This window comes from Lepidochelys kempii, chromosome 2 (genome assembly GCF_965140265.1).
Source record: "Lepidochelys kempii isolate rLepKem1 chromosome 2, rLepKem1.hap2, whole genome shotgun sequence".
In the NCBI taxonomy this organism is placed as follows: Eukaryota; Metazoa; Chordata; order Testudines; family Cheloniidae; genus Lepidochelys; species Lepidochelys kempii.
The window spans coordinates 124010633-124029908 of NC_133257.1; the positions used below are offsets into that span (position 1 = coordinate 124010633).

Here is a 19276-nt window from a genome sequence, read left to right on the forward strand (position 1 = left end):
CAACCCAAATTATGCCCAAGTATTACAGCCCTCAGGAGACTAGACTGTTATGTGCCACAGACAGAAAATAGGAGGGACCAAAATGCACCAGTGCCCAAGCCCCCACAATTGCTGAGAAGTGATTAAATGAGATATGTCCAGATGATCCCAGCAAGTGACCCAGCCCCCACAACAGAGGAAAAGAGGAAATAAACCCAAAGTCACTGCCATTCTGATCCGAGTGAAAGTATAGAAACACTTACCAGGAACTGTATGTTTACAAGAATTAATCAAAGGAATACTGTCAACTTAAAAAATCACTCCTCTGCTTACAAATTTTATACCTACTATTGTTACAAGAAACATCTATTCTCTCCCCCCAGAACTTGCATGGTTCTCAGTGAGAGATTGGGCCCCAAAATTATTCTAATTGAAAGGGATTGAGAAGAATATGTCTTCCTTTTTTCAGTTTGCTCACTTGATGCTTTTGACAGCTCTCTGTGTATGATCAGTTTCACTGTTTTCTCTCTCTAGTCAGCTGGTTGGTTGTTTTTCCCTGTTGTTTCACACAGGAACATGAACAAGAGAACCATTTTAAACAGTAGGAAAACGTGATTGTAAAACAAGTATCATGGAGACTAGAACACAGCTATAGTGTAGTAGTAGGAAACACATTTTAACTATTTTTTTTTTTATGTGACTAGATTTCAAGTTGCCAATTTAGTCACAACTTGAATTTGTTTGGTCTCATTACACAAATAAGGAACATGTCTGCATTGCAGAATCACACATGAAATAACAGGATTCGCCAAACCTGATTAAGAAACAGTGTCTAGCTGACTAGACAAGTGATGGTGCCTGTGAAAGGAGACTCCACTGTTCCTTGACAAAAGTAAATGTGATTGGGGTTTCAGAATTCTCTAAAACCTTTTGCTGTGATCTTTCTCTTAGCTCTGGTTTACATTACAAATTTATGTCGGTGTAACTACGTCCATACCTGTGAGCGTTTCACATCTACACTACAAAATTAAGTCGACCTAATTTACATCGCTTGTGCATGTCTGCACTTTGCTCCTTGTGTCAGCAGTGCGCATTCTCATCAGGAAGGCTTGCACCAATTGAACTGTCAGTGTGGGGCATTGTGGGATGTCTTCTGAAAGCCTGCAACAGTTGATGTAAGTAATGTAGTGTCTATGCTGACACTGCATCGGCCTAACTACATTGACCTAAACTCTATACCTCTCGTGGAGGTGGAGTTAATAAGTCAGTGTAGCGGGTGAATTACATCAGTGGGAGCGAAGTTTTAGTGTAGACATTTACAGAGTTAGGTTGACATAAGCTGCCTTGCATCAACCTATCTCTGTAATGTAGACCAGGGCGTAGTGTACATCTAATCCCTGGTGTACACAATGCTGTGTGTCAGCAAGAGGGCTTCTCCTGTTGACATTGCTACTGCCCTCAGAGAAGTGGAGTACCCCTGCGCCGATGGGAGAAGCTCTCCTGTTGATGTAGTGTAAGTGTTCAAGGCAATTTGTCAGATAGGTTTTCTCACCAGTCCCTCCATTTTCACTTTGGGGGACATGGAGCAGAAAAAAACACTTAAGCATTTTTATTTGGGAAGGTATTATTACTAAGGATAAAGGAACCACCTTTTCTTTAGAATACAAGTCCACTCTAAGTCAAGCATGGCATGGAGAATTACAGACAACATGTGTTACAGAAAATTCTTCCTCCAGAGGCAAAGAGAATCACACTGCCCTGTATGAGCTGATACCTGAAGATGTTCAACCTACTTCGATTGTGGAGCTTGTGTGTTTTGGGCACAAAACTACTGGAGCCTCACTTGCAGTTCTCTTCCTGTACGCTTTTTGCTAACTGCATGAAAACGGTCAGCAGCAAGTGATAATTCTGACAGATTGCTACTGTTCATTGCAGACATATGGTCATAGAGCAACACCACACAGTCTTTTCTGATATCAGCAGGAGAGTAGATAGGAAAGGTCTTCACAAGGAGAATGCTCTTGCTGCACTGTAAGGCTTTTGACAGCAATTATGGGGGAATTGCCATTTCAGAGGCATTTCAGGATATGCTTGATAAATAGCAGATGGCTAAGTGTAGCATCCACATGGTTCTTTGCAAGGTTGGAGATAATATAACAAAATATTTTAATGAGACAAATTTGTATAGCTGAGGAGGCTTCACTTGCACCCTGCAGCTCTGTAACAAAGCTGCTTTATTAGTCGAGCTGGACAAATATTAGATAAAATGATATGTCAAATCATAGATGTTCAATGAATAATGCATCATTTGTGTGAAGTTATTCAACCAGCTTTATTACAGCGTTATTCTTTGAATCCATTATTCAACAAATAGCATTCTTCCAGCTTTTTTAAGTGCAGCTGTGCCTGGGAAACTTGTTCCTAGTTATTTGGAAGTTGGTCACCTGTTTAAAGAATCCCTTTTCTGCTCTCTTTATTCTGCACAGAAGACAAATGGAAATAGTCCTGGCTGTTAAGCAGCTGATCCAGAAAGTCCTGACTTGGTCATCCTTAGACAGCTGTTGGAAAATAAATAGGCTCTCAAGATATTTTAAAGCATTGTTGAAATAAATGTGACTGTTATTTTTTCCCCAAACATTGAGTAACATGTCTTAATATCCAAATTCTTAATTTCTATTGAAAGGTATCCAGTATCAAATACATTTGAAGAAAGAGGATTTGTCATATTTTTAATTTGATATTGGTAATCTGTAGGGGTTTTTGTTTCTGAATAAATAAGTTCGTAACGGGGGGAATGTCTACAAAGATGGTTACATCTGGAATCTTCCTAGCAACAACTATACTTAATAGATATAGCCTAAAGATTAACATTAGTGAGAGCTGTGTATTTTTGGGGGGAGGAAGGGAGCGTAAGCCCAGGGCCACGGTGCTGCAAGCAGATGTATGCAGACAGGAACTTGTACTGTACCTGTGAATTGAATTCAGCTTTCCTCTTTGCAGGTACAGAGATCCCTTGCAGGATCGGGGCCTTAAATTGCTTCAGTTTCATGAATCATTGATCATTATGAGGTGGTCTCTTATATTTGCAGGGACAGTGAAAGCTTCAGCCATGTTGGCTTAAAAATGGCAAGAATTTAAGTTCTATCATGGCTCACTAGCAAGACATGCAATTGTGTGTGTAGTGGATTGCCTGCTTGCTTTTTGCATCAAAACCTTCAGAATCCAAACTGTAAAGCTGTATGGTATAGGTGCTAAATTTTAAGATCAGTGGAAATGGCACTACTAATGATTGAAAGTGTAATTTAAATATTCTTTTAATATTTCAGTACTACACATGAGTAGAGTCTTAGTAGTGAGTTTTACAAACCTAAAAAGAAATTGACAAAGTATTTTTCACAATTGAAGTTAAAACTGGCTGTTCAAAAATCCCTTGAAAGCACAAAACTGCAATCCTGTCCATCCCCTCCATCATACCCCCCCCCATTTTGTATTATACAGGAGTCCTGGTTTGTTATACAATTCTTGTGATTACTGGGATGTGATAAGGTTCTTTTTTAATGAGGGGAAGAAAGAAAAAAACCTTTAAAAGCATGCCATCATCTTGAAGACTATGTTTCCATATGAAAATTCATCCCAGCACTCTCCTCTCTCCTCCCAAAAAGTCTCTACCTATAACTGATGGAGATTACAGGAAAAACATTTTTTTTTCTCTCTTTTCGGTGTGTTTACTTCATGTGTTTGACAGCATTTTGTATACAGTCAGTTGCATTTCCTGTCTTATGTGCTAGCGTTATGACATATGTCTCATGCCCTGATCTGAGAGAGGTGGTATATTTACTAGTAACAGCTGCAGTAAAGCTGAAACTGAAGGGGCTGCAGACAAAAATGAAGGTGAAGGAGAAATGGAGAGTTTGGCCCAAGCATGTGTGGTAGATATCTCGAGCCTGCCCACTCTCTTTTCCTGTAAAGACCCTCATAATAATAAGCAGTAGCAGCAGAATAGAAAAAGTTCTGTAATATTTTGACAGGGAGATTGGAAAAATATTTTCCAAGGGTATTGTAGCAATTTTTTTTTAATTGGTCAATTTAAAAAAAAACCAGGTTGACATTGTCCCTCTAAAAGAAGCAGGGTGGTGGGGGGGGGCAGTCTGTGGACTTCGCAAGCTTATGTACTAAAAATTCATTAAATATTTGGCTTACCAGTTGGTCTAGTTCCCCCTTACATGGTTTTTAGCTCTATTTTGTGTAAACCTATAAATCTGTACTGCAAGTCCCTGTGTCATGCTCCCATTACATAAAGATGTTTTAAGACTAATAGAATTAATAGTGGGCTAAAAACACTTTGCCTCTGGGTCACTGGACCAGTCTGGCACCCTCTACGATGCACAATAAATTAATCTACAGATACAACATTTTCAAAATGGGAGAAGAGAGATCTGTTGGTTACTGAATTTTGCTTTTGCTGAACAAAACGTAGTCTCCAGTAGATGGCATTGTTTGACCAATGATTCCTGTCAGTCCTGTGTTATTTCACAAGCAGAGTTATTATAGTCATCTATTTCTCTCTGTCCCTCCTGCCCCAAACTTTGTGTGAACTCACCAAGGCAACAGTTTTACTGAATGCCCTTTTCATCAGATGGAAATTCTTAGGAATCAAAATTGTAGGAGTGATGCAGTCAGCACCATATGTCCTTTCAAACTGAACTTCTGTTCTGTTTTCCTTCCAGATTCCTCTATGTAAAGTAATCAGATTTAACATTGACTATACTATTCATTTCATTGAAGAGATGATGCCTGAGGTAAGGGGGATAATTAGTCAAGAGATCAGTTTAGGTTATGAATTGTTGATGTGTTTAAAGGATTAACTGTGTCGCATCTAGCCTCATGCACCCTCTGAATGTATAGCTGAATGGAAACCTATGATTTCTACATAAAGCTTTAAGCATATATCTAGAACACTATGTATTGAAAAATGAAATTGAGAATACTCAGCTTTAGCCATACCTCTTTGAACTTTTCAAAGATCTGTACGAATATATTTCAGACAATGTGCCTGTGAAATAAGGTAAGTATCTGTCGACTTTACAAATGGGGAAACTGAGGCATAATAAGGTGGTGGTTTGCCATTTAAATGAGTGGTAGAACTAAGGGCTTGTCTACACTGGTACTTTACAGCGCTGCAACTTTCTCATTCAAGGGTGTGAAAAAAGACACCGCTGAGCGCAGCAAGTTTCAGCGCTGTAAAGCACCAGTGTAGACAGTGCACCAGCGCTGGGAGCTACGCCCCTCGTGGAGGTGGGTTTTTTTTAGAGCGCTGGGAGAGCTCTCTTGCAGTGTTCTGCCACGACCACACAAGCTACAATGGCAGCGCTTTAGTGTTGCCAGTGTAGACTAGCCCTAAGACTAGTATTTGACTTTTTTTGACTCCCAGCCTTGAGATCTGGTCACTAGAGCAGGGCTGTCTTTTAATCTAAACTGATGCAAAAAAAAATCCCTACAAATACAAAAAAAAATTCTAGTTTATAATGTGGTTTGTATTAAGATGGTTTTTGATTAAGCTAAATTTGTGGAGTAAATTGCTGCAGTGGAACGTCATGTCTAGGTGTAGATTCACCCTGCATATTAACTACTAAGATAGGATCAATGTTTAGTTTAGTCCCATATATTTACATATTTTTTCTTTTTCTTTTTTCTGTCGCTCAGCAGTAGATTTATCTAAATATATGCAAGAGGCCAAAAATTCCAAAACAAGATTAAATATGGATCTCAGTGTGATTAACTTCCTGATACTGAATCTACTGTGCTGTCTCCAAATCTTGATTTAAAGTAATAAAAGGACAGCAACCAAAATAAGGAACTTGTCTTTGTGGAGTCCTAGTCAATTGTCTGTGCTTGTGGCACTGCTTGCAAACCTTATTTAACAAGGCACCCTTGCCAAAGAGATTTTGTTGGGTTTGGAATTTTTGGTTGGCTTCATATGCATACAATTCATATTGACTTGAGCTGTTATTTTATATAATTTGTATTGACCTGAAATAGTGTTTTTAAGACACAGTCTCCTTGTTCGTGGCTGAAAACTAGCGTGGCTTCTTTCCCAGTTGAGCTGAGGAATTTCTCTGCTCTTAAGATCATAATCCTCAATTTGTGTTGTACTATTTGTTGCTTAGGGAGTGGTGGTGATATCACCATTGATGATTTATAAGCTTTTTAGCAAGAAAATGCAGGAGTGGGGAATTACGAGAGAGGTGTTTGTAATAAATATATCATCTCTTTAACTTATTCAGGTGAAAGGCTTTTGGTGCATAGTAAATTATCTTGCAATCCTGAACTCATAATATCTGTCTCCAGTGTGGATTTGGGCCTTTAATAAAGAACACTTAATATGCATTAACATGCTTTCAGAAGAGCCCTCAAATGCTACGTGATGCTTAAATGAATAACAGACAGTCATATGCCTAAAGATTTACTAATCATTGAGCAGTATCGTCTCCAAATTGTATTATTTATTTGTTGAACATTTGAATAATGATATTCTGGCCTTTTTCTTTTCCAGAATTTTTGTGTGAGAGGACTTGAATTATTCTCTTTGTATCTATTCAGAGATATTTTGGAACTCTATGACTGGAATCTTATAGGTAACTGTACAGTTAAAAATATACACACAAAGAAATATTAAATGTTCTTTATGAATTCAGTAATTATGCCTAGGTTTTAAAGCATGCTTTGGTTTAAAAGGAGGACTTGAAGTAGCAAAATTGTATGTTTGCAATTTTAAATGGTATGGATAAGTTTCCAGTTTGCTTTTACCAAGAGCAAACCATTTATCAGGGTTCGTTATAGTGGGTGTATAGAAACTAACAGTACTCAGAGTTGTCATCCAGGTCTCTTGGGTAAGACATTTAACACTTCCTTAATTACTCCTACATGATTTTTGTTTTTAATGAGCTGTTAATTATATTATGTATATTGCACAATAATGTGTTCGTGAGGCTTTGTTGTCTGGTGTCAAACAGGATGCTGTCTTTGCCCTGACAAGCTCACAGACTAAAGACATTTGTCCTATAGTACAATGAAACTACAAAATAGTGTCATATAGGCAGCCACATAGTATTCCTATGCTTACTGAGCTGTCATTAGAGCTGAAAATTTTACCAGGATATGTGGAAATATACATACATTTTAAGACTGTGATACAACAAAATTTCAGAGTTAAAACTTTTGCTCAGTCTAAAACAAGAGAAGTTTCAGAAGAACTTCACTTTAAAATATGTAAATATATTTTGGTACTTGGCTTTTCCTATGAAGATTTATTTAATGCTTGCTGTAACACAGAGATGCATATACGTTTAATATTTTGCGTGTGCTTCCTTTGGTTAGTTGTTGAATATCTTTCATAGTCTGGGTTTTGGATTAAGTATTACTGGCTTTGATTGTACTGTCCTTTACTTTTTAAAATTGTAAGTCACATACCATTTTGGGCTTTCCTTTTCACATGAAGCTTTAACTGATATCATTGGAAAGGAGGAAGTCACAATAACATAGAACATTTTTTTTCTCCTTAGTCTGTATAAAGATAAGTACTATTATTGGAACAAACTAATTGGAATGAAGACAAAAGCAAAACAAAAGCAAATTCTTTATTCCTGTGTTTTTATAGAATTTTTTTGTAATGCATTGATTATACAAGCAGAATTTCTTCTTGCTGCCCACATGGACATTTCTGTTATATAGTGGACCAAAGAGTACATTATTTCTACTTCCCCTTTTTCCGTGCTGTGTTTTAATTTCACCAAGCACTTAGATATTCTGGGTGAAACTGTGGCCCTCTTGAAGTCAAACTTCCACTGATTTCAGTAGAACCAGGACTTTACCCTCTGTTTATACAAATACTCTGCAAATATGTTTTCAGAGGCTTAATTCTTTTTCTTATTTTCTTATTATTAATTTTCTTATTTAAGGTCCTTCATTTGAAAACAATTCTTGTTGTCCAAGATTTCATTTCATGCCACGGTTTGTGAGGTTTCTTCCAGGTAAGTTTATATCGTGTGGTTGGTTGAAAATTAGGCTTCCAAACTCCTATGCATCTCTTCAAACAAGAAAGAACCATTTATATGGGCCTCAGAGCAATGTCTTCACATGGACTGAAGGTTCAGGCAGAATCACTTCATTGGTTTGTACTTGGTCCTCAATGTGAAAGTTTTATTTGCAGTCAAAAGAGCTAGAGACTTGATTTTTTTTTTTTTTTAAATGGAAGCTGGGATTCTGGAGCATTAACATGTGAATCACCAGAGGAGAAAAAACATCAGTCTGACCTGCTTTAATCCAACCCTCAAGCCAAGGAACAGTCTTTGGTGGAGAAAGGACTGTGTCTGCTCTTGTATGCAAAGCCTACTTAGGGGTTTCCCCCACCCACAATATCTGGGGGAAGATCCTCCGTTGGTATACTTTTTCATAACTTCAGTGGAGCTATGAAAATACATCCCAGTTGAAGATCTACCTCTGGTTCTTCCAGGAGAATCATTTCCACAGAAATATTCTTGGTATGAGATTAGTCCTCTATTTATTTTGGCTATTCAGAGACCTAATGTCACATAAAGTTTGCTTTACCTCCTAAATAAGGGTTACTGGTAGCTGTGTGGAGGAGAGGAGTATAGACCACAGGGACAGTACTTCTCCATCCTTTAGGAAAAGGTGTTCACATACATTTAACCACTGATCCTTCAAATGACAAAAGTTTAATTGCTCCTTAGCGGTACAAAGACACCAGGTTTCTTCTCCTCCTGGAGATAATAGTTACCTGATCCCATAAAGTTATAGCCTAGTCATGGCTGGTCACTCAGAACCAAGACACCTCTTTCCATCCCAGCCTAGCACTTATTTCAGCACGGCTCATGAGATGGAAGAGGTACTTAAGTGTCTCAAGCTCTCCAACGTCTCAGGAGGAGTCTGCAAGAACATATACCATTCAAGTGTAAAAGCTTTTCAGTCTAGTGTGAATAGACCCTGGCGGATCCTTTTGCTTGCCTCACTCAAAAACTTCTGCTTTCCTTTCTATTTTTTGCCTCATTCTTGTATACAGACATCAGCACTCAGTTTATTTGCCATTTTGGTTTTCTGTGACCTTGTAGAAAGTAAACTCCTCTCCTGCTCTTCCCTCCAAGTACAGGACTAAGGGCCATCTTGCATTTAGTATGTCCCTCTAGACTGCTTCTGGTGGCACATGATTATTAATATTGTCCCCCAAAAAATCTCAATTTGAAGTACTTCTCACAGACACTTCTAGCAGAAGGGTTTATTTTACATAGCAATGATTTCAGCTTGCTGAACAAGTGAGCTTCAGGCGTTAGTGACTGATCCACCTTATTGTAAGTACCAAGGGATAAAGTAGAATGGCTTTTGGTCTTAATCTATTCCAAATAATAGCCTTTAAGAATGTACCTCCAGCTTTTTGACTAAGAGTGCAGATGTGGCATGAAACAATCTGACTTAAGGAGAATCATGCCTAAGACCCTGTCTACATTGAGATTTGAACCATATTTGAAATTTTAAACGTAGTTGTAACTAAACCAGCTTCAAACATGGTTTCGCTTACCTCTGCAGTCAGGATATTAAAAGCTGTCAGACTGCATCTATCACTGTTGTTCCTTAGCAGGCCTGCATCTTAAAATTGTATTCAGTCAAAAGCAAATGTATGATGTTTGGTGGCAAACATCAGTTCAGTTCTTTTCAGGCGATTTGCAAAATTGGCCACATGTGGCTCTGGGTCATCATTTGATCTTAGTACAAAATGAAAATAGATTTGACCTATGTGAAGTGTGTAACCTATTTCTAGATTAGAAGTTTTCTAGTTCTATCTTGCTAGGTTTGGTTGGTTGTTTTTGGGGTGTATCTCTTAAACTGGTGTTTCTACATTGTGAGGCATCTTATCCCTTTCTGATTGTGAGTGTATATTATCATTCCTGGGGCGTCTTAATCTCTACAGAGTGGGAATCCATCGTCCTCAGTATATTTGCAGAATATTATTTATCTATAGTTCTTCTTTGAAGATATTGGTGCAATAGATCCCCATACATTCATCCACTGCCTTCTTAGAGATATAGGGATGAGTTGTTCGATTCCTCCCGCCCCCCCCCCCCCACCCATTTTCTTGTCTTATGTCTTTCAAACAGAGTTAAAGAGATACAGTCACAATGTCTGCATGGGCTGGCTGAGATGGCAGGCATTGTGTGGCTCAGAGCATTGAGCTAATCAAGTCATATTTGCGCAGTGCCATGGGCCTCAGAGGTGAAGAGCGGTAATCTACTGTACCTAATTGTTCAGAATATCAGGGAAACATACATTATGGAGTATTTGATTTTCTTTGGGATCATGGTCAGCAGAGAGGGAGTCCACAAACATGAATGATTTTGACCATGAACACTGGAAAAGCCTAAAAGAGGCCAGATTTCAGAACTGGGTCCAGTACCATCGTCTTTGGCTTAGACCACATCATAGACTCTTGTAACTTCATTAGCCCCATGTTTGTTAAAGTAAGCAATTTGGTGTACATACCTAGCTGCTGTTGCTCAGGGGCTACCTCTTGCCAAGTTAAATAAATTAGTTGTTGCCAGGTGAGGTCAAATGGGTCCTTTATAAAGGGAATATTTTCAAATTAAGAAGTTGTTTTTGCATTTTAGGCTGCCACTGTAGCTCATTCAGTCTGCTGTAGCTCTTAAGAGTAGTCTGTCATTACAAAGGGAGTTTGGATATGTTTCCCAGTTGTGAGTTTTGTATTGGAATTTAGAACAAGGTAATTCTACTGAAGAAAGTCTTCTAGAAGATTACTAGGGTAGGTCATGTTCCTGACCGTCCACAATCCTAGTATTTTCTTTACTCCAACGATCTAACCCTGTTGGAATTGGAGAATCACTTGCCTACTTGTTTATATTGGTTGGAGGTTTAAACTGTACCCCCCTGACGTGGTGATTCAGGAAGACTTTCCATAGGATTCTCAGAATATTATTGCAGTCTTTGTCCTATAGCATTTTCACCAGAATATTTTTAGCCCTTAGTTTCTGCTCATCTCCTTGCACAAGACCCTATTAATGTTTCAGATAGCATACTGTGACATACAGAACAGGCCAGCTTCTGGAAGGGAAATGGACTGAAATTTTCTGCTTCTTTGTAATGATGAATCCTTTCACTTAATGATGTCACCATATTTACAGATTAAACTCTTTTCGTTTAAGGAAAGGATTTGAGAGTCTCGTATCTGAAGGAATCTTAGTAGCATGCCTCATCTTCTATCCAAACGTTTCCTACACAAACAAGTTTACATGTAGAATTTGAGTGGTGCATAGCTCCTCAATAAAATGCTTGACAGGACCATTATGAATTAATCTCTACTTTTGTGGTCCTCACAGTCACGATTGACTGCCTAGTCCAAGTCAGGGTGCTTTTTATACTTGTCACAAAACGCAATCTTGGCAGTGTGCATTTCTTCACGTTTCAGAAGTAGTTAGTGTTCACATATACTTGGTTCATCCAGAGACAATAACTCAGCATGAGCCCAGGCTACTCGTTAGTCTTCATTACTGCAGGTGCAGCACATAAACACTGAATATTAGTCCATAATGCCAGGATAACTAATTGCATGCATCCATAAACGTCTCATAAAATTCTTGAATGTTCCTCCAGAAAGCCACATAATGTCTAAATGGTTTAAAACTATTGTTGTAAAAGGAAATGATAAAATGTAAACAGGCAGAAAGTAACTGGACTATATAACTTAGGGTTCTACATGCAGATTTTAAAGCTCTTCGGCCAACTAAGTTAACTTGAGGCTTTGAGAAAGATTAAGCTATTATTCTTTCTACCATTAATGTTGTTGTTTCTAGTTGAGGTGCTTATGCATGTGCATTATTCATCAATAAAATGTTTGTGTTCCTATTAGTTAATTATTTGGGCAGTTTGCACTTTATTTAACCCGTCTGAACATTTTACTACTTATGCATTATTTTCCTTTAATAACGCTTTGAAGAGAGGGATATTTTTAATAAATGTTTTTAATCTGTTTTTAAGATGGAGGGAAAGAAGTGCTGTCAATGCATCAGATCCTACTCTATTTGTTACGATGCAACAAACCTTTAGTCCCAGAGGAGGAGATTGCCAATATGCTTCAGTGGGAAGAGCTGGAATGGCAGAAATATGCAGAAGAATGCAAAGGAATGATCGTTACCAGTCCTGGCATGGTACTGCAAACATTTTTAATTTATAAACAAACCAGGCATGCACTATGATCGTGGTTCAATGAGTTCGGTGCAGGCTAAATTGGAAAGGGAGAAGGAATCCAGAGGGATGAACAAGAATCCTTTAATCTCAGTGCTCTTGGAGTAACTGTATTGAAAGTATGCCAAATGTAAAAAAATTTGGGGATGCAAAATATGATAGATATCTGGGAGTGAATTCACTTGATCCAGCACCTGTACGAAGTTCACACTTGGTGCCCTATTCTTTGGCAGACTGGGTGATGTGCAAGAGCAGGTTTACAGACTAACAACATATCAATGTGTACATGGGGTTGCACCTGTTTAAAACATTGCAATTTCAAATTTGTTCCCTTTGTGCATATGTATTATGATGATCTTTAATTACACGATCACATACTATTTATCCAGAGCACCCCTGCTTCATTCTGAGGGTGGGTAGTTATTCAATAATTCCTTTTATCTTCCTTCATTAATGTGTGGCCCCAGGCCTTATTTAATGTACACCAACCAACTCTGCACTGAATACAGAATTGTTAATTTTCTTATTGAGTGCTTCACTGACAGTAATTACTTTATTTTCGGAACATCTTTGTGATATTAGGTGGTGGTATCATCCCTAGTTCACACGTGGAGATCTGAGGTCAGGAGATAGTAATGCCAAAATTATCAACTGTCTACTAATGTTGAGTACCCAACTTGAAACACATATGGCCTGGTATTTTCAGAGTACTAGGGTTTTTTATATCACTTTATACATTGAAAACACAGTTTTAATCAACTTCAATTGCTGCTGTGAATGCTCAGCGCTTCTGCAAATTTGACCCCACATGTGTCAGTTGGGCACCCAGAAAATGAAGAACACACAGTTAATGGCGCCTTTGAAACGTTGGTTTAAATGACCGGCTCAACATCACTCAGTGGCGGAGACAGGATTAGAGTCTGATTGTCTAGGGTGGCATTCAACTTCCTCAATCACAAGACCACTCTTTTTCTTATGGAAATGCTCTGCCTTGTTCTCCTATCAATGTCTGCAATAAATGAGGCAGGGTTTTACAGACAACAGCCTCCTTTACTACAAAACCCTGAATCAGTTCCAGACACAGTCCATTCTGTGTACTGAAAAAGCATATCTCTGATGTAGCCAGCATAACTTTCTTGCCAAATTTCAAGTTCCTGTTTCAAAGTAGGGCGGTACTAGAGTTTCTCAGTAAAATAATTGTAAGGATATTTTTAATGTGGGCAGAACAATGTATTTTCCTTAACCTCGCTCTAGGAGAACTGTTCTTGCTGAAACTTTTTAAAAAATCAAAAATAAATAAAAAAATCAGTCTGTGGCAGATTCTCAGCATGGAAAATTTCAGCCCAAATGGTTAAATTTTGGCAAAGTTATAAGCAATTGAAAACAGGATCTTATAACCGAAAGTATTAGGCAGCCTTAACACTAGTGCTGCCTATAGTAAATGTCATGGACTCTGACACACAAGAGTAATATACAATAATGGAGGTCACTATAGCCCAGATTCCCAACTGGTGTGAATTGGAATAGCTTCATTGACTCAGTAGAGCTATACTGATTTGAACTAGCTGAAAATCTATTCCTTCTTGTTGCATGCAGGGCTTTTGATTTCCATTGTTAATCAAGAAACACGGATAAAACACCCCCCCCAAAATGAAAAAGAGTCTGACGTTTATCCAGTACAAACTGGAAAAACACCAGAAATGATTCCTGGTATCTAAGGTCTTGTCTACACAGAGCAGTAATGCAGACGATGGGGGTATGGTTTCTGAAGCACACAAATGTGTTGCGCATTAATCGATCCATGCAGACCGTGTTGGTATGCACTAAAGGTTCTCTAGTGTGCAGAATCTAGTGCTGTTTGAAACAGTGCTATGTTAAAACGCACGTGGGAACATTACAAAACAATTACAGATTAGAGTACACACTACTGAAGTGAGTAATGTATATTATATACATATTTTTAAATACAAAGAGAAAGCCCTGGAAGCACCTGTTTTGTGGATATCTATGTAAAACTCAAAAATTTCTAAAATAATCAGCAGAAAATGAAATTAATAAACACAAAAAACAGAAGCTGTAGTTATATGTAAACTTGTAGAAAAAATATATGGTACTAATGTATCATTTAAGAAATAGTATGTACTCATGTACTTAAAGCATATGCACAAGGGCATTGAGTTTGCATGTGTAACATTAACTTCGAGTACTTAACTATCCAGTCTTGACATTCTGGAAGGAAACTTTATGGGATGAATGGTGTTGGTATGGGTATACAAATACATAAAGGCAATTCCCTATGCCTTAAAATGTTATTGTTGTATTTTAATACCATGAAGGGAAGAGATCATTAGTGCCCATTTTTTCTTTCAAAAAGGTTGTGACAATTTGTTTTTTCTTAGTATGTGGCTTTTTTTAAGTGATTACTACATGCCCTGAGTGTAAAAGTAAGTGAGAAATGGAGTATGAGAGTATCTTCCATGCATTTTATCCCCTATTTGATCAGAAGATTCAACTTTATTGTGAAGACAATATGAAACAATGCTTTAGAAAATGACGTCTCTTAAATTCAGTTTTTGTCAACTTAATACAGCAAAGTAAAAACACTGTAAAGATAAAAAAGTAAACATTTATTTTGCTGTTTTTCTTCACAATATCGTTTGTGAAATAAGAATTCCTGCTGGGAGGAAATAAAAAGATAGAGAAAAACTGGATTATTTTAAAATTTGAAGAATAAATATGCTACATGGAGAAGAGAAATATTATGATAGGCGTAAATCTTTTTACATTTAGATTTAGACTTTAAAGAAGTAACAGTAGACAAGCATTATTTTACAATTTAATATATTCATGTCGTTTTCTTAGTTTCTCAAATTTGGTTTGGAAAAGCTAATCCATAAATTTTAATCCAATACGTAATACTTTAATCTTTCTTTTACAAATCCTGCTTCTCTTCAAGCGAACATAAATGCATATTCTATACAGTTATACCACCCCCACCTGCAATGTCATCAGATTTTTTAAGATAGGCAAATGTCTGGCTTGATCAATATTTGGATGGGAAAAACAGCACCTCTTTCCTGTCTATCAGTACTGAATCAACATGTCTGTATGCTTCAAAGTAGTGCTGTGTTGCTGGAGATTCCATGTTTTGGATGAGATGTTCAAACCAAGTTCATGACCATTTGTGGTCATTCAGTGATCTCATAGTATTGGGGTTTGTCTACACGTAAAACACCGTGGTGGCGCAGCTATACTGGTGCAGTTATGCTGCTGTAGTGCTTCAGTGCAGACACCAGCTACACCAAAGGGAGGACTTCTGCATAGGATGAGGTAATCCATCTCTCTGTGAGGTGGTAGCTAGGTCGACAAGAGAATTCTCCTGTTGACTTAATGCTGGGGGTTAGGTCGCTTTAACTCTATTTCTCAGGGGTATGGATTTTTCACACCCCTGCGCGACGTAGTTATACAGATCTAATTTCCTAGTATAGACCAGGCCCTCTTCCTAAGAAATATAACTGTGAAAGGAGAAGACTAATTTGGTTGTGTCCTCTTTGCTTCTTAATGATGTACTGTATGAATAAGGTCTCAAATGTTTTTTGTCTTTAGAAATATTATAAATATCAAGTGCGGTCATCCATATTTTTTGCTGGAGGTCTACTTGAGAAACCAGACAGTTGGATGTGGATCTTTCTCAGCCTGAAATTGAAGGAGAAGGGGTTTGAGTCTTTCACAAAGAGTTCTGTTGTGAGAATTATTTATCAGGCATTTGTTAACGTCTGTTTAATTCAGAAACAAATCACAAACCAATGTACTTTCAAAGTTAGGTGCCTCAAGTTAGGCCTCAGTATCTATATTTAAGTATCTAAATAAAAGTGGTGTGATTTTTAGAAGGTGCTGATTTCCCATTGACTTCAGTGGAAGCACCTGCAAGCTACTGTAACTTAGGTGTCTAAACTGTAGGCATCCAAATTCAAAAAGGTTGGCCAAAATGTTTTTGATCGTTTGAGATTTTTATTCTGTTAATCAGGTATAGTTTCCTTAGTACCCATGATATCCTTATTCTACCAGTTTCTCAGATGTCTTCCAGCAAAAGCAGGGTAGAAAAGACCTGAGTTTCTAATGCTTGGGGGGAATCAGAAAAAAAACAACTTACTTTAATAAATAAAAACCTTTCAAAGTTGCCTTCATGGATCATAAAAAAGCAAAAAGATCATAAACTTATTCCATTTCTTTTTGAAAGTGACTTGTCCTTGTTAACTTCCAGTTCCAGAAACAGCATTTAGTCTCCTAAAAATCCTCCCTGTGTTTTCATTTTTAAATCGCTTTCTTCTTCTTCATATCCTCATCTAAATGATTATGTATATAAGCCTTAAAAAAATGTCTTCACCTGTTTGCATGGGTGGAGTAATTTTAAAGATTACATTTTTTGATGGGCAAGTGAAATGTTTCATTTTCCATTATCATGTAAAAAGGATAGTTGATAAACATTTATTTTCACTTGGACTGGTAAAACCTACATGTCAGTATTATAATTCTGTCCACTGACAAGCATTTTCACCATTTAGTTCCAGAAGTGGCTGCACTTCACCAGTGGGGGAAATGATCCCTCTATATAGTTGGTATCTGTTTGTAAAACACTTTTTTGGGGAATGATTTGTTATAAACACTTTAAAAAGAATATAATTATGTAATAGTAATAGCCATTCAGTAACTAATAATGTCATAAGAAATAAGGTAACTTTTCTATGTGGAAGCTCTTTGCTAAATTGGCAGTTTTAATATAAAGACGACTCTAAGTAATGTATCTTTTCAGACACTTCAGAGAACTGGATAGCTTTAGCATCATCCAAACAGCTAATTGCCAGGTGGGAAATCGTTTGCATACATAACAGAAGAGCTTGCAAGATAACAGAGAAAATATTTGTGCAGAGAGATTCAACTGTGGAACTTAAGCTAAGGTTTTTGCATATGCTACAAAGAGCAGTACAAACGGCACGTTAACTGCAATGATCTGGAGTTACTCATTTTCTCCATTTTTAGAGGTCCAGGGAAAATCACTTCCTTCTACAGTTTTCCTTTAAAATGATCTGTTTTCAAGTGCAAAAGGGACAAAGTATTCCTCATTATTCAAAACTGTGTTCCTCATTATACACATTGACTTTGGAGCATTTTGTAAGAGTGAGGCTACAATTTTTAATGCCACTTAGTCTGTGATTGGATGGGTCTAATCATGTCTTTACTTACATTAGGTAATCAAGATTAGAGAGGTGACATGGGTCTAGTGAACCAAATACAGGAATAGTAGTCAGAAGTATCAGGATTCGATCCTGGCTCTGGTACCAACTTAATGTTTGGCCTTCAGCAATTCATGTGAAATTCTCAGAAACTCTCAAAATCTCAGTTCCGCCTCCCCTGTAAATCAGGATAATACCTGTACTGCAGGGTTGTTGTGATAACCAATTAGTTTACATTGCTCAGCCTTGTAAGTGCCACATATTATTATATATTAATGGTTTTCTACCTATATAGCTAAAATATCGCTCTCATTGATTTCAATATGTTGAAAGTCTTCTCTGCTTCTCAGAATGATGTCATTCATTTGTCAGTTCCTGGTCAACATCATAATGTATCCAATAAAATATCACTAGCGCTCTTGTTAATTAGATAAACTGTATTGATTTTTTTCCTAGAAACCCAGTTCAGTTCGTATTGATCAACTGGACCGTGAGCAGTTCAACCCTGATGTAATTACTTTCCCCATTATTGTTCACTTCGGGATACGGCCTGCTCAACTCAGTTATGCTGGAGACCCTCAGTAAGAAATTTTCCTCAAAGCTTATGTTTAAAAAAAAAGTTACTGTTTTTCGTTTGTTGTTCAGGAAGGGCCTAGTCACATGACTATTGAAGTTGATGGCAAGCTTACCATTTTCTGCAATGGGAATGGGAGCAGGAGTTGGCTTTTATAAACTAGAGAATCTGAAATGTAGCTGCTTTTTCCTCTTCTGAATTGTAATTCTGTTCTGCACTTCCTTTATCAATTTTAGATTTTCAAAGCGAGCACGTCAAATTCATGTAATAATAAAATTATGTACTTGGTAGAAATGTTATGAAACCGGTGGCTGTGTCCTTGTCCCGGATCAGCCGTGCCTTTACTGCAGCTACCCGGTCTACCTCAGCTCCACTGCTCTTTATACTTGAGCTATTGCTCGATGAAACCTAGTGTGAGTATGTGTGTGTGAACAGGGCAATCACACCCCTAGCTCAGAGTATAGACAGAGCCTAAGTTGACTTCATAAATCTAGGCCCTCATGTTTTGTGTGAAATACGTATTACTAAGGTATTCAGAAAAGTTCCATTTGGTGTGTTTTTTCTTGTCCAAGTTTTTGATGTAGCTAAGTGAAACCAGTTATAAATCAATCTTTTTTATTATTATTATTTTCTTATTCCCTTGTTCATCCCTGTAGTATCTGAGTGCCTTCAATGCAAAACTGGTAGCAATAGCAAAGTCCCTAGTGGATTTCATGGAGTCTCTGCCTCTCCTTTTTTGGGGTAAAAAAAAATCTGGTGGATTTTCGGTTTGTTTGTTTGTTTGTTTGTTTACTTGGCAGGATGATTTGTTTATTTGTCATTTAATTTTTCTTTTTGGACAGATAAATGTATTATCTGTTTTGAAAATGTTCTGGTGCTGGAATCCTGTATTGAAATGAAAAGAAAATAGCGTAGAAGTAGCCTGTAGATTTCCAGTTTCCAATTTGTTTTATAGACCAAGCAGACACTGGAGTCTCCAGGGCTGAGGAAATGCACTGGAGAATGATGGAGTGATATAGCTAGGAACAGATTCCAGTAAACAAGAAACGGGATGGGGTGTGTGCTGGAGCGATGAGAATTCTGAAACTGTAAAATAGCTGGTTTCAGAGTAACAGCCGTGTTAGTCTGTATTCGCAAAAAGAAAAGGAGTACTTGTGGCACCTTAGAGACTAACCAATTTATTTGAGCATGAGCTTTCGTGAGCTACAGCTCACTTCATCGG

The 19276-nt window shown here is 37.6% G+C and overlaps 1 protein-coding gene across 6 annotated transcripts in view; it reads left to right on the forward strand.

The window, feature by feature from the left end:
* DROSHA (drosha ribonuclease III) overlaps positions 1-19276 on the forward strand; it is a 99183-nt gene that overhangs the window by 24124 nt on the left and 55783 nt on the right. For 4 of the 6 annotated variants that reach the window (XM_073332262.1, XM_073332264.1, XM_073332259.1 and 1 more), the window contains exons 10-14: positions 4707-4778; positions 6533-6614; positions 7938-8009; positions 12040-12209; positions 17937-18061. In XM_073332262.1, coding sequence (XP_073188363.1) covers positions 4707-4778; positions 6533-6614; positions 7938-8009; positions 12040-12209; positions 17937-18061 — 521 coding nt within the window. The remainder of the gene's footprint in view (positions 1-4706; positions 4779-6532; positions 6615-7937; positions 8010-12039; positions 12210-17936; positions 18062-19276) is intronic. The other 2 variants (XM_073332261.1, XM_073332263.1) reach the window with 2 other exon arrangements.